The following is a 21,224-nucleotide window of genomic DNA, read 5'->3' on the forward strand; positions in this document are numbered from 1 at the left end:
GCCATTACATGAATTTCTTATCTACCTACAAAAAGAGCTGACCATTTGTTTATATAACATTAAATCTCTACAAGTTTTCTTAATCCCCACTATTCCCAAAAGTGTGTGTGTGTGTGTGTGTGTGTGTGTGTGTGTGTAGGTTTTCCATTTATCTCAGATCTTTCTTTCTTCTTTATTTTTATTTATTTTTTTAATCGCAAGAACTACCTTAATAGAGAAATATAGAAGGGGTCAAAAGCTCAGAATAGTGGTCATATTATAATTGAATATAAGAATACAAATCCAGCACCCAATTATTTGGATGGCTTACAGGATATTGCTTTCACTAAGGCAATGAAAAAATCCACTACTAAGGAGGTAATAATGTTGAAAATCTCAGTGGTAGCTTTCTTTTATAGACAACAGTTGGTGGCTGAAAGTGCCCTTATAGAACTGGGCACCCAGTGTCATTAGGAATCACTGAATACCAAATAGCAGAGGCCAAGAGACAGTGCTTAACAATAACAGCCAAAGTGGATGAAGTTAGCATAAAGGGAAGAAAAACATAGATGGCATCTACTGGTTTTGAACTGCATGGATTTATACTGATAGTTAAGAAGGATCTGGGTAGTTAATTACCATATTTCTTGGTGTAAAAGAAAAAGTGAACAGAGGATTGAGGCCAATTGCTACAAATCTCTTACTAATCTCTCGCTAGATTTTCAAACCCAAATCAGTCTTAGAGCTTGAGCTCATTGCTCAGGTAGAGGATGAAATCCTACAATGCTCCAGTAAGGACAACAAGCAGCAATTTCCTCAGTCATTCCCCTCTCCCAACAGAGCGTCCTATAGTCTTTTACTGAAACAACTATCCACTGGGGTATGGAGAATACCCAGATCATTGTAGGATGATTCAATACAGAATCTTTGCTGTTATTCCCATGAGAGGACCCAAAACATCATCATGAGTAGAGTGAGGGTATAGAGAATCCAGGTGATACCTGGAGTCCTTGAAAAAAATCTAAATAAATAAATAAATAAATAAATAAACATAAAACAATCCCAAACCCAAAACAAAACAAACAAACAAACAAACAAAGCCCAAACAAACAAAAAAAGAAAAGAAAAGAAAAAAGGAAAAGGCCATCTCACGGAAGGTTCAATGAACCCCAGGTTCTCACAGACTCTGCATCCAAGCATCCTGCAACCAAATGTAAGTTGTTTGAATAAATAGCTAGATAGCTAGAAATGCCCTTAATGACACTAATAAAAAAAAGCCAGCAATAACAGTAACTAAGACATTACTGTTAGGGATATCAATATAGATTTTATGAATATGATTTTAAAATGGTAAGAAGATATCATGAACAACATTATATTAATAATTTAACAACCTAGATTAAATGGACAAATTCCTCGAAAAAATGCATTTGCAAAAACCAACATGATTAGACATCTAAAATGTGAATAGCATTATTAAGAAATAATGCTAAAGAAATGCTATCTATATTTTCAAAACTTCTCATTAAGAAAAGCCCATACACATGGATGGAACTAGAGCATATCATGCTTAGCGAAATAAGTCTAGCAGAGAAAGACAGCTATCATATGATCTCCCTGATATGAGGAAGTGGTGATGCAACATGGGGGCTTAAGTGGGTAGAAGAAGAATCAATGAAACAAGATGGAATTGGGAGGGAGACAAACCTTAAGTGACTCTCAATCTCACAAAACAAACTGAGGATGCTGGGGGGAGGGGGGTTGGGAGAAGGGGGTGGGATTATGGACATTGGGGAGGGTATGTGCTTTAGTGAGTGCTGTGAAGTGTGTAAACCTGGTGATTCACAGACCTGTACCCCTGGGGATAAAAATATATGTTTATAAAAATTAAAAATTAAAAAAAAATAAGAAAAGCCTATACCACATGGCTCTACTGGTGATTTTTTTTTAATTAATAAAAGCACAGGATAGAGAATATAGTCAATGACACCATAATAGCATTGTATAGTGACAGATGGTAGCTACACTTGTGGTGAGCAGAGCATAATGTATAGAGAAACTGAGTCACTCTGCTGTGCATCTGAAACTAATGTAATGTTGTGTGTCAACTATATTCAATTTAAAAAAAGAAATTATGCTGATTTTATACAATATTTTCTAAATTATAGAAGAAAGACATTATGTTCTAACTTTTTCTTTCCATGTAGAAATAAAAATTAAGTCTATACACCCATTTTATTAATTTGGGACAATTAACATCCCTAGCAAATTAAATACAAATGTGCACACACAAACACAAACACATACTGTGATTAAAATGAGGTGGCATTGGCAAAACAAAACAAAACAAAACAAAACAAAAAACAGAAAATTTAAAATAAATATAGTCCATATCTTAATAATTGCTTGATTGCCAGTGCATAGACTAGCATCTGGTACTTACAAGGTACTCAACAAATACTTGTTGATTCAGTGAATGCGTGGATAGTGTAATTATCTTTATAATTATGTATCATTTCTAGAATACCCATTAGTCATAACAGTACTTGGAGAGTTTATTTGAAAGTTTTCCTTAACAAGAACTTAGAAAGAATGTAAGGAACTTTTTATAGAAAAAGTTGATTTGGAATAAATCTTGCCTTAAACATCAAACATACTTTGAGGCTGTTTAATTGCATTCATGTTGTATTGGGCTATTGGCACAAGAAAAGAAAATTGATACCTATATATCTTTATCTATAATATCTACACTTATCCATCAGTGATTTAACTATCTATATATGTAAAAGTTATATAGATATATAACATTCATTTTCAGGATGGAAATATATAATGTCAGAATTGTTTATCTATAAATCCAGTGCATTCATTATGAGAAAGGTAGAAGCAGCCTCTGATGTGCAGGATCTGGCCTAATAATATCAGCTGGGCCTTGGTGTTGCTAGGAGCTGGCCTGCCATAGATGGGTTGTGGGGTTCTCCTGTTAAATAATTTCAGAAAAACTCAACATCTGTGATCATGATAGATGAAGAGAAAAAGCAAGGCCACTCTCAATGTCTGAATACAAGTAAAACTTGGGAATTATTCAAGTCACAGAAATGACCAAATATCCTCCTATCCTGGCTAATGTGAGAAATTCCTGCTCCTTTATCAATTTCAGCTTTAGCATTAGTATAGTCCCTCCTCTTCTAGATAAGCACTATTAGAATACTTAGTCAGAGATATACCCCTTCTTTTCTGACAGCATCTAATCTGACAAAGCCCAGATTCCTTATATGCCTCAAATTACCCAACACAAGCCCAAATTCTGTAATTGTAACCTTTCACTGAGGAGTACCACAGTTTCTCAGAATGTGCATTCTCCTTGGCTGACACTAGTAATAAATCCAATTTGTTGAACTACAGGTGTGTTCCAGGTGGTCTTTGGCAGAATGACATGGACATCTGTATCTTCATAAATATCCTTAATTTTACAAAATGAAGTTCTATTTTATAAACCCACCTATACATGTGGAGTATACATTTGTTCTTGTATAAACAAATATAATGACAAGTAATACATATTTGAACAAATATCCCACAAAATATAAACATACATTTCAGAAAAAATAAATCTGTAAGTTTTAAATAAAAACAAAGATACAATCAAGTATTGATAATAGTCTTTGCATAATGGAGGTCTTGGTAAAGAGACATAAAACCCAATAATCATAAAGAAAGGACATTACAAATTTCACAATATGACAGGCACCATTAACAAGACAAACAATAGACTTCAAAGAAATGTTGTAAACATACAGAAGAGAGAAAGGATAACTGGATATTATATAAAAACTTTTCCCACTAGTTAGTGGGAAAAAGAAGGAAAAACAAAATACTCAAAGTGGTCAAAAGTAATGATCATTTAATTCATAATGTTGTACAAAGTGAAAGTTCATGCTCACATTCACTAGTAATTAGAGAAATGATTTAAAAAACGAGACACAATTTCCCTACTAACTCATTGTAAGTTAAACACATTTTGTCATAATTAGTATTGAAATATGTAGTTGGGAGAGGATCTTCAATTACTGTCCGTGAAAGAGCACACACACACACACACACACACACACACACACACACACTAATAAGGATATTGAAGCTATGGATAATCTGGGAAGTATAGAAACAGCTTCAGCTTTTACTCTATATTTTCTGCATTATTTCTAGCACGTGAATATTTATAAATACATTCCTATTGACATTGATTTGATTGATTGACTGACTATTGATTTTTCATGTCTAAAGACATGAAAAATCAATAACAAATGGAATAGAAATAAAGAAGAATCTTACCTTTATGTTAAAGGACAAAATCTTTGAAACCAGTTTTTTGAGTAAACAGAAAATGTTTGACTTTTTTAAAGTGTTAAGAATACAAAAATATTAAAAAATTATATAAATGCAATTTATTTACATGGAAACAATATTTAGTTTATTATTTAAATTATTACTCCTTTTGAATAACAATTGACTGTCATTTAACTTGTAAAAATACAGAGGGGCACCTGGATGGATTAGCCCCTTAAGTTCTGCTTTAAGCCCAGGTCATGATCCCAGAGTCCTGGGACCTAGCCCTGCAACACATTGGGCTACCCTGCTCAATAGGGAGCCTGCTTCTCCCTCTCCCTCTGCCTCCTGCTTCCCCTGCTTGTGCTTTCTCTCTTGCTCACTATTTCTCTGTCAAATAAATCTTCAAAACAAGAAATATTAAATGCAAGTTGGTGCAGTCACTTTGGAGAATAGTGTGGAGATTCCTCAAGAAATTAAAAATAGAGCTTCCCTATGACCCTGCCATTGCACTACTGGGTATTTACCCCAAAGATACAGATGTAGTGAAAAGAAGGGCCATCTCTACCCCAATGTTTATAGCAGCAATGGCCACAGTCACCAAACTGTGGAAAGAACCAAGATGCCCTTCAACGGACGAATGGATAAGGAAGACGTGGTCCATATACACTATGGAGTATTATGCCTCCATCAGAAAGGGTGAATACCCAACTTTTGTAGCAATATGGACGTGACTGGAAGAGATTATGCTGAGTGAAATAAGTCAAGCAGAGAGAGTCAATTATCATATGGTTTCACTTATTTGCAGAGCATAACAAATAACATGGAGGATATGGGGAGATTGAAAGGAGAAGGGAGTTGAGGGAAATTGGAGGGGGAGATAAACCATGAGATACCATGGACTCTGGAAAACAACCTGAAGGTTTTGAAGGAGCAGGAGGTGGGTGGTTGGGGGAGCCAGGTGGTGGGCATTATGGAGGGTGTGCATTGCATGTAGCACTGGGTGTGGTGCAAAAACAATGAATTCTGTTACACTGAAAAGAAATTTTAAAAAAAGAATAAATTATAAGCATTTTTAAATAAAAAGCAAGAAATACTAAAAAATTAAAATTAAAATTTATTAACATATTATTATATATTATTATATAACTATATATAATTATATAACATGTAAATATATGTTAATATTCATTAACATATTAACATATTTATTAACATATCTTTTTTGTTAATTTCATTATAGTAAAACATAACACATAATTATTAAATCAAATGTATTTTAGTTGTAATTATTGTCTAACTCTACTTTAACTTTATTTGCAAAATGAACCTGGAATAAACAAAACACGAAGAAGACAATTGGGGAAGATTTTCTCTTGGAAACTCACATGTTCCTTCCTCGAAAATATATTTCCATTTTGGTAATTTATGAATTAGTCACCAATGATTATAAGTAATAAATGTCACTGATCAACTACTATTTTAGATGTTATTTAGTTCTTACATGTTCTTTTGGACATTCTAGAAGTAATAAAATAATAAAGCTTCATTGAATATATTGTATAATTGAAAAGTTGAACACAAAAATGTATAAATAGAAGCTAAGATTAATACATAAGAGCTGTTAAATTGTTGAACTACAACAATATTTCTTATGAAATTTTAGGAATGTCAGTTTAAGAAGTGCTGTGATTTTAATACATGTAAACTGAAAGGCTCAGCAAGATGTGGTTCTGGACCATGCTGTACATCAAACTGTGAGGTAAGTTTCCAATGTTTACAAAAAGGAAATTAAATTGTGATCATAGAAGTCTATATTAATTAAATTATTGTGGAGTTGATAAAATGCATATAGAATAATGAAGAGTCCATAAACAACCACAAGTAAAAAGGAAAACTACCATGAATTAAAGAATGCATCACAGATAGGTACTGATTATTCTTTTGTGTTAAAACTACAGTTTACTGCCTTCTAAATTACCATATAAAGAAAGGGTAAACATAGGGGCGCCTGGGTGGCTCAGTGGGTTAAAGCCTCTGCCTTCAGCTCAGGTCGTGATCCCAGGGTCTTGGGATCGAGCCCCACATCTGGTTCTCTGCTCAGCAGGGAGTCTGTTTCCCCCTCTCTCTCTCTGCATGCTTCTCTGCCTACTTGTGATCTCTGTCAAATAAATAAATAAAATCTTAAAAAAAAAAAAAAAGAAAGGGTAAACATAGACATTACTATGTCAAGATATTATCAATTATACAGGAAATTGTGAAATCAAATAAATGGTAAATGACCATGGAAAAATTGTAACACAAATAGACAAATTGTGTAGCAGAGAAAATGAATAGCATACAGAATATGTAAATAACTCTCAGATATTGATAAATAAAAGACAAATCACACACACAGGCAAAGGGGATGCTCAGGCAATTTATAACAATGAAAGTAAAATTGTTCAATATGTGTACTTCATGTGCAATAGTTAAGGTAAACACAAATAAAAATAATACAATATATAAAGTAGTCATCCAAATGGTAATCTTAAGAACAACAGTGTTAATATTAAACCAAAAAAAGGGATAAAGATCATTTTTTGAGAGTATTTGTGGAATTTTGAATTGCTACAATCCTTTTGGTGAGCAATATTTGAATATCTCTGAGCAGAGTATAGATTACCAGTCAGTTTCTCTTATGTACATATGTTAGAAATATGCACATGTATGGAAAAGTCAAAAAAGAATATTAATTGCAGAATTGTTCACAGTAGCAAATAAACAATATTTATTAGTATTTGAACAGTTAGATAAATTATTGCATATTATAAAAGAATTAGTAACTGCAGGCTAAATATTGGTATACTAATATGATATTATTTTTAAGACATATGTTTGGGTGAGAACTCAAGTTCCATAAAGCAAAATATTTTATAATTTTAATTTTGATATATTATATACACATAAATATTCCACATGTTCTTTTTGTTCAAATATTCCACCATATTCTTTTTGTTCAATTTTTTAATTAAGGTATAACTTACTAAACTATAACTTTATTATAGTAAAATTCTTTCAGTGAATAATTCTGAGCGTTTTAACAAACTTTCAGTCTTATAAATAGCACCACAATTAAGGGACAGTTGATTTTATCACCACTCCCAAAAAGTCACCATGTACTTCCTTGTATTCAACCCATTTCTACACCCACTGACCCTGGAAACTACAGATCTGTTTTCTGCATCTGCAATTTTCCTTTTGCTGAAATATAAATGGAGTCATATGTGTAAACATTGTAATTAGGCATGTTAGCATAATGCATTTGAAGTTCATTTATGTTGCGGTGCTTGTTAGTGGCTCATTCCCCTTTTTGTTTGTTTAGTTTGTTTTCAAAAAAAGTATTCATTATTTAAAAATTATACAAACTGTCTCTTTATTATTCACAAATTATGAAAATTTGTAAGCAATTTGTCTCAACCCTTCAAAAAAATGTACTCTCTCTTTACAGTCTTTAGTGGCAGTGCATTTTGATGGTGTGGAAACTAACTCACAAACATTCCAAATAACTTGGTTGGAATGTACAAAGATATAGCAGAAGATAGAATTCCTACAATGATTTAAAAAATACAAGTTTAAATTGAAGTTATAGAGAAAGTGAGGATTACAGAATAAATGGTAAACAGACGCCTCTGTATAATTTTGCAAAGCAAAAATTATAAGTTTTGTATGTTTTCACTTTGTTTCAGCCTTTCCAAAACACTTTTAACCACAAAAGTTGAGGGCACTTTGATGGTTCAGTCAGTTAAGCATCTGCCTTGGGGTCAGATCATGATCCCAGGGTCCTGGGCTTGAGCCCTGCAATCAGGCTTCCTGCTCAGCAAGGAGTCTGCTTCTCCCTCTGCCCAGCTCCCTAACTTGTTCTCACTCATTCTGCTCTCTCTCTATCTCAAATAAATAAATAAATAAATAGTCTTTAAAAAAAAAAAGTGCAAAAGCTTAAAATTTTCCAGTTACCTAAAACTTCAAAAATCTATTGTACTTTAGGAAAACTCTAAAAAGCAGCAGCATTCAAACAGTGGTTAACTCACAAATGTGTGTGCAACATCCACAACTAAACTCACTATTACTCAAGCATGTCAGAGTACAAGCCAAGGCAGAGCCAGTAGCAGCATCTCTGAGAGTAAAGAGGACTAGTGTGCGGCCCAGGGCATTAGGGTGCTTGCTTGTGGAAAAAACGGATAAAAACTAAAATGACTTTTTTTACAGAATCCGAGGTCCTAATTAAAAGCAGCTCCTTTAAACACCTAGGACAGTCTCATTTCTAGAAATGCAAAATATCTTGTTACTATTTTTGCTTTATATATATATTTTTTATCTTTTAGAGAAGTTAAATAAAGGAAAAATGAACTTAATAACTAAAAATAATTATTCCATCTTTTATTCTTAATTTCCTTTTGTATTTTAGATTTCTGTTTAGTATCATATTCTTTGTGCCTGATGACCTCCCTTATGATTTCTGGTAATTTAGATCTGCTAAAAAAGAATTTTCTCAGTTATTACTTGCTTAAGAAAGTATTTCTCATTAATTTTTGAAATATAGATTTTGAAGGTATAGGATTTTAGGTTGAAATACTTTTTTAAAAAAAATTTCATCACTTTAAGACACCACTTCATTCATCTGTTACTCATCTTTGTCTCAGTCTATTATTAATTCAATTAAACAGAACTGTGGAGTGCGTGTGTTGGGGAAAGGAGATAAACCTCCCTATGAAAGGTAATAGATAAAGTACTTCACAGGCCCTATAAATTTGACAATAACTAAGCTATGCAAGGAGGCCATTCTACTTCCCGATAATAATCTATATAATGATGTTGATAACTATTATATACATTGTTTACTATGTGTTGTTCTAGCACTTTTTACGTTAACTCAGTTTTTTCTCAAATTTTTATTTAAATTCTAGTTAGTTAACATACAGTGCAATATTGATTTCAAGAGTAGTGTTGGTTCATCACTCACATACAATGCCCAGTACTCATCATAGCAAATGCCTATTTAATTTATTTTTTTTAATAACAAATGTCCTTCTTAATACCCATCACCCATCTAGCACATTCCCCACCCACATACCTCCATCAACCCTTAGTTTGTTCTCTATTATTAAAAGTATCTTATGGTTTATTCCCCCCCTCTTTTTTTCCCTTCTGATATGTTCATGTTTTATTTCTTAAATTCTACATGAGTGAAATTATATAGCATTTTTCTTTCTCTGACTGATCTCCCTTAGTATAATACATTCTAGCTCCACCCATGTCATTGTAAATGACAAGATTTCATTCTTTTTGATGGTTGAGTAATATTCTGTTGTATATAGGAACCACATCTTCTTTATCCATTCATCAGTTGATGGACATATAATTTGGCTATTGTTAATAATGCTGCTATAAATATTGAGAGGCTTGTACCCCTTCATATCTGTGAATCTTTTGGGTAAATATCTAGTAGTACAATTTTGGGATCATAGGGTAGTTCTATTTTTAACTTTTTGAGGAAACTCCATACTGTTTTCCAGAGTAGCTGCACCAGTTTGCATTCCTAACAGTGCAAGAGAATTCCCCTTTCCCCACATCCTCACCAAAACCTGTTGTTCCTGAATTGTTAATTTTAGCCATTCTGACAGGTGTGAGGTGATAGCTCATTCTGGTTTTGATTTGTACTTCCCTGATGATGAGTGATGTTGAGCATCTTTTCATGTGTCTCTTACCCATCTGGATGTCTTTGAAAAAAAAAAAAGCCTATTCATGTCTTCTGCTCATTTCTTAACTAGATTATTTGGTGGAATATGCCTCAACAGCATAAAGGCCATGTGCAAAAACCTACAGCTAATATCATCCTCAATGGGGAAAAACTGAGAGCTTTTTCTCTATAGTAAGGAGTAAGACAGGGATGTCCATTGTCACCATTACTATTTAATACAGTACTGGAAATCTTAGCCTCAGCAATCAGACAACAAAAACAAATAAAAGCCATCTTAATAGACAAAGAAGAAGTACAGCTTTCAATATTTGCAGATGATATGATACTCTGTATAGAAAACCAAAAAGACTCCATCAAAAAATTGTTAAAACTAACACCTGAATTCAGCAGAGTCACAGGAGATAAAATAAATGTACAGAAATTTGTTGCATTTCTATGCACCAATAATGAAGCAGCAGAAAGAAAAAACCAAGGGCTCAGTCCCATTTATAATTGCACTGAAGACCAAAAGATGTCTAGGAATAAACCTAACCAGATAGGTGGAAGATCCGCACCCTGAAATGTATAGAACACTGATGAAAGAAATTGAAGAGGACACAAAACAAATGGAAAGACATTCCATATGCATTGATTGGAAGAACAAACAATGTTAAAATGTCTATACTACCCAGAGCAGTCTATACATTTAACACTGTCCCTATCAAAATACCAACAGTATTTTTTCACAGAGCCACATCAAGCAATCCTAAAATTTGTATGGATCCACAAAGACCCCAAATACCTAAAGCAACCCTGAGAAAGAAAAGCAAAACTGGAAGCATCATGATTCCAGACTTCAAGCTACAGTACAGAGCCGTAGTCATCAAGACAGTTTGATACTGGTACAAACATATATTGATCAATGGAACAGAAAAGAAAAACCAGAAATGGACCCACAACTATATGGTCACTAATCTTTGCAAAGCAGGAATTTACAAAAATTTACAAGAATATCCAATGGAGGGGCGCCTGGGTGGCTCAGTGGGTTAAGCCGCTGCCTTCGTCTCAGGTCATGATCTCAGGGTCCTGGGATTGAGTCCTGCATCGGGCTCTCTGCTCAGCAGGGAGCCTGCTTCCTTCTCTCTCTCTCTCTGCCTGCCTCTCTGCCTACTTGTGATCTCTCTCTGTCAAATAAATAAATAAATAAAAATCTTAAAAAAAAAAAATAAAAAAAAATTAAAAAAAAAAAAGAATATCCAATGGAAAAAAGTTTCTTCAACAAGTGATGTTGAGAAAACTGAAGAGTAACGTGTGATAGAATGAAACTGGACCACTTTCTTATACCATACACAAATATAAATTCAAAATGGATGAAAGACTTAAATGTGAGACAGGAAACCATCAAAATCCTAGACGAGAACACAGGCAGAAAGCTCTTCGACCTCAACCATAGTAAATTCTTACTAGACATGTTGCCAAAGGCAAGGGAAACAAAAGCAAAAATGAATTACTGGGACTTCATCAAGATAAAAAGCTTTGTCATAGCAAAGGAAACAGCAAAACTAAAAGGCAGCCTACTGAATGGGGAATATATTTGCAAATGACATAACTGATAAAGTGGTATCCAAAATTTATAACAAACATATTAAACTCCACACCCCAAAAAACAAATAATCCAGTTTAACTCAGTTTAATACTAACAAAAACTCTCTGAGAGTATGTTTATCATCCTGAGTTTACAAACTAGAAACAACTGCAAAAGAGAGATTATATATCTCACCACACAAATAAGCTAGTGAAAATCCAAACAAGATATTGAAACGAGGCAGTTTGGTTCTTGGTCACTTCAAGAACAAAAAAGTATGGGCATTTTTCCTTCAGTTTTGCGGAACGGGTATGTGTTACCTCTTTAGGCTCCCTCTAAATGCAGGTTGAGTTAGATGGCCTCCCAATGCGGAACACAGAAGAGTTGTAAACTCTCTGTCACAAAGAATCCTTTTATATCTGAGACACTTTCCTTCAGGCTTTATAATGAATAATGGATCTGACATTTCTTTCAGAGAACTCACAACCTTGGGAATTTTATGATTCCCCCAAATATCAATAATTAGGCATATTTTATTTGATAAATCTCTTTACTAAGTAAGGAAGAATAGTCATCCCCAAGAACGTGATTTTCTTTTTCTGTTTGCTCCTAGATAGCAGTAGCAGGCGTTCCATGTAGAAAGAGCGTTGATCAAGAATGTGATTTTACAGAATATTGCAATGGAACATCCAGTAATTGCGTCCCTGACACTTATGCATCAGATGGCATGTTGTGCAGTTTGGGAACTGCATATTGTTATAAAGGACGATGCCAAACTAAAGATAACCAATGTGCCCAGGTACTTGGAGAAGGTATTGTTCTTTCTTATGTATTTATATTACCTTAAATTTGGATTCCTCTATATGATGAAATACATATCACACCACTCTGACGTAGAACTTGGATCTCAAGCTCAATAATGAACAAATTTGAATTAAGGAAGATTTTTTAGAGGACAGTAATATAGTATAGTATTGTATAGTATCTCCAGGATAATATTGTACATCTCTCTTTTCATGGTTTGATTTTTGATTTTTATACTTAGCAACCTGCGCAAAAATCCATTTTTACCACTCATAATTACTTAGAGATTGGAACAGCAAGTTAGTAGATTCTAGAATTTTACTTAAATTTTTTTACTTCGTATCTTCACCATCTAACTTTAATGGCATAAAACAAGAAGTTCAGAGTGAATTTCATTCAAGGATAATCATATCTCTTGACTGAGGAACAGTTAGGAGAGCAGTATCCATAAGCCACTGACCCAAATTCATTTTTATATTTTCTTTTTAAATGATTTTTCCAAATAATTCAAATAAGAGTTGCGCATCTATGCTTCCTTTTTAGGCAGTAAGTATTCATAATACCCCAATATGATTTTAGAAGGATTAAATGAAATTTGAATGGACAAAAATTACTCAATGAAATGTATTCAGATAAATCATTTACTAATTGAGTAAAAGTAGTGCAAGCACCACTTTTTAGTTATTTGCCCTGCAATAATAAGGTCTATAGTTTATACCAAAGGGCATAGAATGCAACTTATACTGTTTTCCTAATTATCTGAAACTTATCCTTAGTAACAAGTTTCAAATTAGGTGACTTAACCAACATTTAACCAGAGCTACAGAGCTATAATCTCCTAAATCAGAGCAGTGGTATTTTCTGTTGGCTGTATTTCAGGATTCCACTTTTTATTTGGTTATGTCTTTGCTGTTTTTCTTTTTCAGTGCTTATTTGCATTCAAAAAATATTATTTGTCATTGCCACAGTATCTTTATATCAAGATTTAATACATCATTTAAAAATAAAATTAAATAATGGGGCACCTGGGTGGCTCAGTGGGTTAAGCCGCTGCCTTTAGCTCAGGTCATGATCCCAGCATCCTGGGATCAAGCCCCCGCATCAGGCTTTCTGCTCAGCAGGGAGCCTGCTTCCCCTCTCTTTCTGCCTGCCTCTCTGCCTTCTTGTGATCTCTGTCAAATAAATAAATAAATAAAATCTTTTTAAAAAATTAAATAATACTCCCTATAACATCCATTAAGGATTATCCAGGCCATACTCTTCTTTTTTATTAAATAAATCTTTGATCCAGAATTGAACTACTTGTCATTTGACATCTTTTTGAGTTCTAATTAAAATGAGGATGTTTAAGTATGACTTAACCATTAGTATGTATTTCCTCTTCTAAGTTATGATCTGGTGTCCCACAAAAACTTACCCAACTGGGTCAAAATTTGATCTTTTGATGTAGTTCATACATTCATCCCCCCTTTCTTCATTTATTTGGCTCCTACCCGAAGGAGACACTTTTTTATTGTTCTTATGTTACCAAAAATTATAGGACAAAAGGCTGTACTTAAGGCAAGAGCACACAGAACTGATAGTATTCAACAAGTTGAATATTGTCACATGGTTATTTTACTCATGGAGTTTATGATCAAGAGACAAAGATAGTAAAAACATAAATACAAAAGAAATATTAAAACTTTAATTGTGCTAAGTGCAGTTAAAGGAAAGAAAATAAAATGCTGGGAAAATTGTGTAGTGGACAAGAGAAATACCATCTGCTGTCATTATCAATTCTAGCTGTTAGCTCATTTCTCCAGAATTTGTCTTAACTACAGACACCTCACCCAAAAGTACATCTTTCCCAGGACAGCACAAATCTAATAATTAATTGAGGTGGGATATAAAGGCCTGAGCATTGGAGTCTAATCAGGCATAAATCAGGCACACTTTGTACTCTGGCAAACAGCGTAGGACTGGTCAAGTCTTTGTTGGGCTTGCATTTCTGTTTGACTTCTTATCTTTTCTATCCTGCTTTCTTCCTCTCACTTCCAGATGCTCTAATCACTAATAAATAGCTTTCACATTATACTTCATCTAGATGCTAGCTTCTGGAAGTTCTAAACATTAACAAACGATCCTTAGAGTGGTATGAAAAAATATTCTATAAGATCATTTTCTTTTCTTTTCCTTCTTCTAAAGATTTTATTTCATTTATTTGAAACAAATCACAAGTAGGCAGAGAGGCAGGTGGCGGGGGGCGGGGGGAGGCAGGCTCCCTGCTGAGCAGAGAACCTAATGCTGAGCTCAATCCCAGGACCCTGGGATCATGACCTGAGCCGAAGGCAGAGGCTTTCACCCACTGAGCTACCCAGGCACCCCTATAAGATCATTTTCAAAACGAAGTTACTTACTTCCAAGCTGTGAATAAGCATGCCATAACTGGTGAAAGTTGATAATACCCTCACTGAGTGAACTAAGAAGTCAAAGATAACCCATTAGCTGGTATAATTGAAATGTGTGGGGGAAATTGTAACTATAAGGATAGGGGTATTAGATGGTTATTACTAATCAACACTGAAATCTAAGAAAAGATAACAAAAAGGTGTTCGTTTGAAATCAAAGTGTATGTTGAATGAGCCCCCACTGTTAACTCATAGAAAGATTTTAATTTTTCAAAATAGAAGGTTAAAGCAAGTTAAAAACTTAATTATCAAGTTGAAGGAATTTCAGAGAAGTTTAAATTCTCAGTCAAGTCTGCTTTACCATGATTAAGATTCTGGCTGGAAAAAGAAGAAGAACCACAATTGGGATGTGAACAGATGAAAACATGTTCCCTGCAATTTTAGCCTCTGAAACTACTCTATTTATAAAATGACACAACTCTGATCCCTTACACCACCACCTTTGTCCAATTAAGAATGGTAGAAGCATGTTCCCATTGTTTGAAGAAAATGTGGAAGCCTATCACTCATAACACAAATTTTATCTCCATTAGGATCTCTCTCCTACCTGTCCTGGACACTAAAGCTGAAAATTAAGTTAAGGCACAGCAAATAGAGACAGGATTTGCTGGAACTTATAAGGGAGTAAAGGAAATATACCTCAATGGATCTGTAGGTACTAGCCAGCATTTACTGCTAGAATCAAGAGACTTTACATGGAATTGGATTCTGAGAGTGTTTGATATAAGATTAGACAGGGGAACATAAGATCAGATAAGAAAGTTCATTGTTTTTGGAGTACTCTCTTAGAATAATAGGGATTAACATCCTGGCTAGGATCCTAGAAGATGGTAAAAAAATTCTATTAGAAGTGTTTCCAGAGGCAGGAGAGAAAATGGGACGGCTCACTTTAAGTGAAATTTAAATGATGAAATTATCATGAAATAATGGAGGAAAGAAAGAAAAGTCTCGGGGAAATGAATATAATGTATATGCTATAAATACAAGGCCAAACAGTCCCAACAGGAAGACCCAATGTCACAGGGAATGTGGTGCTAACAGGTGTATCAAAATCACTTTAAGTCTTCATTGTGGCCTTCTCTGTAGGCCAGTGGTGGCAGGAGGAGATGGTAATTTAGAAGTAGGCTCACTAATAGCAAAGGCATGATTGATAAGGTCTTAAAAATATCAAGGCCAGAGAGCAGTACTTGGCTTCCAGAAACCAGATGGATAAAATTATTGTAATAAGCAGTAGCAGACAAGGACACCTATGCTACAGACAAAATTATTGTAATAAGCCATAGCAGATATGGACACCTAGACTACAGACAATCAGGAAGATAGATAATAGAATATTACTCAGTTTGTACCATCAAAGGAAATTAAAAAAATGGATGACTAGGGGACTCGGTAGAGTTCCATTAATAAATGCTATAATTTCATGTTCAAATTCTGAATGTAAGCCACTTTTCACAACCAAAACTCATTGACATAAGAGAGGGTTAGAGAGTTCCAGAAGGGAAACCACACAACACCTTGGCAAACATACATGTTAATAATTTCTCTAGCACATCCTTGAATGATTCTCAGTCACCTAATTAGGTTTCTATCTGTTCATGTGGGAAATGAAATAGCCAAGCACCTTGGAAACTAGTGGACAAAGAGTGTATGAATTAACATGAATTAACCAGAAACCCAGTGTCATCATTTTGTCTTTGTAAGAGCGGGGACTCATAGGGGCTAGGTAATAGAGTCTTTGATAACTTTCAATGTACAATGGGTCCACTAGATCCACGAATCTATTTGCTAATTATTTTTCAGTCCTAGGGGATATCATCAGGTTTGACATGTTAATAGTTTTTGCAATCCTATCATTATATCCTTAGCCTAGTTGGCAAGGTCATGGAGAAAGCTTGTGTAAATGTCTCTTTCCAGAAATTAGTGCTATTTGTTTTAAAGCATCTTTGAGCTCATAAACCTGAGATCAAGATCTGACCTGAAACCACAGACAGATGCCCAACTGACTGAGATAACCAGGTGCCCCCAAATTAATGCCACTTTCTTTTAAAAGATCTAGAAAATGCAGAAATGGTTCTGTATATCTACATTTAATTACAGAAACCAGATGGCATCAGAAGATAATAAGAATCTATTGCAAATGCAGACAAGTAGTAGACTAAGTAATTATATCCACTATGCCAGATATGGTGTCTATGCTATAGCAGAATAACATGGCCTCAGATATGTGGTAGGAGTATAACCACTGATTTGGAAAATATATTCTTTTCTTTTCCTATTTGAAAAAAAATAATTAGAAATGGTTTGCTTTCATGTGGAATGGATAATAGCATTAATGTTGAGTTTTGTTGCAGGGTTAGTTTTACTCTCCTGCCCTCAATCATAATGCAATTGTAGAGATATGTAATATCACATTGTCTACTCCATCAATAATTTTGTTCTAATCCAGCTAAATAAGCAAAGCCTCCTAGAATATTAGAACATTAAATAAAACACACGTAAATAAAAACACCAGAGACAGATTTTCAAAGTGTTTAGAAATTTGTCATCAGTAAAATTTTAGAGTCCAGTGATCAGAGGTATGACCTGACATCCCCTACAAAGTATAACAAACTTTATGTATCTTGCATCTTATTGAACTAAGAAGTACAATCGCTGGTAGTTCTTTTTGGGATCTAGAGGTAGTATATTCCACATGGGGAAGTACTGCTTAGTTTCATCTACTAGATGACATAAAATGTTGCTAATGTTGAGTGAGGTGAAAAGCAGAAAAGGGCTCTGCAGCATGTCCAAGCTGCAATGCAAGCAGCCATGCATTCTGAATTATAAAAACACAGTGGCCCCAATAATATCAGAAGTGTAGGTTGTGAGAGAGAAAAAAAAAAATTCTGTGTGGGGTTTATACCAAGCTTCTTTGGGAGAATGACAGGGCAGTTCACTAGGCTTCTGGAGCAAGACTGTGCCATCTTAACTGGAGAACCATACCACTTTAACAAAACAATTCTGGTCACACTAGTGACCCCTGTAGAGATAAAGCATTTCAGACACCAAATAACCATGCATTCAGAACTGTACAGCCTAAACTCAGTTACGTCAGACATACTAAGTTAAATGGTCAGATAGATAGAATCATTCATTCACCTGGATTCAAGCACAGGCAAAAAGAGAGAGCAAAAGGAAAAAGTCCATAAGCAGGAAACCTAAAACAGTACACATTTTTCTTTACATCTCCTTCCACTCACACCTGTGGATACATGGGATTTCATCATGACCAAATTACGCAAGAAGAACAAACCAAGGCTTATTTTATACATATGATGGGTCAGTCACTGGTTATAAGTCGACTGGGGGGAGCAGTAGCCATACTGCAAACTCACTATGGAGGATGCCTTGAAAGATACTGACCATTTAGTTATCCTTTTCATGTAGAAGGAGAAGCAGCCAGAGGCAGATTATAGATAAACTCATGAACAATGACAAAGGGCCTAGTTTCTTGGTGGGGAGCCTGGATGTGAAAAGACTAGAAGATTAGAGGCAAGAGTTTTGGGATAGAAATATGTGCGAAGAACATGGAAATGAAAAATAATATGAAAACTTTCTTATTAATCTAACAGATTAACACCCATCAACAAGCACCACCACTGAAGAGACACAGAACAATCAAATAAGCATAATAATTTGGCTAGTTTACACCAGCCAGCAACCATCATTATCCACACCAATGCCAGTAGAATGGACACCTTTCTAGGCTTTCTCAATTTTTTTTTTTTATTACTGCCTCTGAAATAATTGATTCTATCCTGAGTTTAGTTTATCTTTTTCTTGAGTACTTTTGACTTCTGTTCAAATACAGCCAAAAGTAACAGACAGATTCTGTTTCCCTACTTCTTTGCCTAACACAACATGTTTATTAGAGCTATTATCATCCTTTCAATCATTGAGAAGAGAGTTTCTCCAAGTGTTTCACCCTCACATAGCATAAATTACTCTTCCTTATCCAATGATAATAATTTTCTTATCACCTACTATAAGGCTTCAATTGACAATGCCACATATTTTACAGGAAAATGCCACTTTTATGTACCAATTCATGTATTTAATGAAATGGAAACAATTCTAAAATATCTCAGATTTCCATATCCAATACAACTATTCTGCTACTCCATATTACTTTGACAATTATACCTAGACAGACAAATGAACCTTTACTTAAAAGATTGCTTATTTCCCATCAGAAAAAAAAAAAAAAGGAGAATGTAACATTTTTGTTCTATTCACAAGTCCCACAATACTTTCTGCCCGTGAGATATTCAAATCTCTCATTTCATTGAGAAGGTCAAATCACAAGGTCAAGTCTAATATTCATTGGATGAGGCAGTGTGCATTCTCACAGAGGCAGCAAATTATTTTTAACAATAATTTAATTTTACTACAATAGATATTATTTTCTGTTTTTTGTTAGATAATTATTTCTTTCTACTTGCATTAACAGTATACACACAGGAAAAAAAGAATGACTTTTTTTCTTTATATTTTATTTATGAATTAAGTTTGTTTTTTATGAACAAAAAATTTAATTCGGATTAAGAATAATAATTTGATAGACGTCTTTACATTTTTAGGTGCTCAAGGTGCTCCATTTGCCTGTTTCAAAGAAATCAATTCCCACATTGACAAATCTGGAAACTGTGGTTTTAAAAATTCACAACCATTACCTTGTGATCAGAAGTATGTATATAGAAATTAATTTTTATTGAGTCATAAAAATTATAGCTTTCTTGTCAATAGACACTAAAGAGTAATGGACAGTAAACTGTATATCAGGAGAAAAATTTTCAAGTAACATTATATATATTGTTCTTCAATATAATTCAGTTTTCTTTTTTGCTGTTTTTTTTTCCCCAGATATAGTCTAATAATGAGACTAAACAAAAAAAAAGGGGGGGAGCTGATGCTTATCTTATTACCAGAGGTAGGAAGTAGGCCTAAACCCAGAAACTTATACATTATCTTGAGATTTAAAACTGAGGTTTTTTTTAATTTAGGTAATAATCCTAAGGCTTTGATTTTTAAAACATAAAATTATTGAGAGGAGTAAGTTTCCTTCTTTTGTTTTTGTTGTTTGTTTCCAAAATACTGATATGTAAAGTGTGGCAGTACCTATGAGAACTTAATTGGGAGTACTAGAATATTTTTAAGGGATTTATGAACTCCAATAAAGGACAGCTTAATCCATAACAAATACTTCCTGAATTTCATAAAAGTATTGAAAACAAAAGAATCAAAAAGAATAATAATAACAGAGAGGAAGTTGACCAAGATGGCAATATAGGAGGTTCTGGAATTTTGCTCCTACCACAGAAACACTGCATGTTCATGTACACAGGGAACAATTACTTCTGAAAGAAATCCAGAAAATATCTGAGACTTCTACGCACTGAGCAATTGAGGAAATACACTGAAACGGGCAGATATATACTCTCTTCCTAAACCCCACAACTGGCCCAGCACCACGCAGTTGGAAGGGAACTCTCAACTGCAGCTTCTTCCTGAGGAGCAAAGGATTTGGACTCCGCATTTAGTGTCCCAATATGTACAACACCTCCATATCTTAAAAAGGAAAGAAAAAGAGTGAAGATTGCTTAAGGAACTCAAGGAACACCACTAAAGAGAGCATTATACCACTAAAGAGAGCATTATAACAGAATGGAAAGAGAGCAAGAAAAAGACAGAAAGGTTATTCAAAGCAATAATGGGTGGAAATTTCCCTAACCTGGGGGAAAGAAATGGATACTCTGATCCAGGAAACCCAGGGGAAGCAAAAAGATGAATCAAAAATCCCCACAGCAAGATATGTTAAAATTAAACTGTCAGATTAAAAACAAAAGAATCTTAAAAGCATCAAGAGAAAAGTAACTTGATAGGTACAAGAGAACATGAAAAAATTATAAGTACGTTTTCAGCAGAAATCTGCATGCCAGAAGAGAGTGAGATGTTAGAATTTTCCAGTCAAGCAAAAGCTGAAGTTTATCACAAGACCAGCCTTACAAGAAATGACAAAGGTGGTTCTTTAAGCCAAAATGAAAGGATACTAATTAGAAAAAGAAAACATATGAAAGAACAAAACCCACAAGAAATAGCAAATAAATAGTTTAAATCAGAATATCCTAATGTAATATAGTGGGGGGTAAATCATTCACACTCTAGTTTAAGATTAAAGAACAAAAACATAAAAATAACTATAACTACCATAAGTTGTTAATTCATAAATACTGTAAAAAAAACACATTGTGAGCACAAAAATACAAATGTACAGGAGGAGTGTAAGAATGTAGAGCTTTTATATGTGTTCAGTTTTTAT

The 21,224-nt window shown here is 34.1% G+C and overlaps 1 protein-coding gene across 1 annotated transcript in view; it reads left to right on the forward strand.

Annotated features, from left to right (window-relative positions):
• Window positions 1-21,224, forward strand: part of LOC131820570 (disintegrin and metalloproteinase domain-containing protein 18-like) — a 213,905-nt gene that overhangs the window by 83,096 nt on the left and 109,585 nt on the right. Inside the window, exons 13-15 of the mRNA XM_059156250.1 lie at window positions 5,975-6,070; window positions 12,226-12,424; window positions 19,486-19,591. Of these exons, the coding sequence (XP_059012233.1) occupies window positions 5,975-6,070; window positions 12,226-12,424; window positions 19,486-19,591 (401 nt within the window). The remainder of the gene's footprint in view (window positions 1-5,974; window positions 6,071-12,225; window positions 12,425-19,485; window positions 19,592-21,224) is intronic.

The sequence above is a fragment of the Mustela lutreola genome, chromosome 18 (genome assembly GCF_030435805.1).
Source record: "Mustela lutreola isolate mMusLut2 chromosome 18, mMusLut2.pri, whole genome shotgun sequence".
Classification (NCBI taxonomy): Eukaryota; Metazoa; Chordata; class Mammalia; order Carnivora; family Mustelidae; genus Mustela; species Mustela lutreola.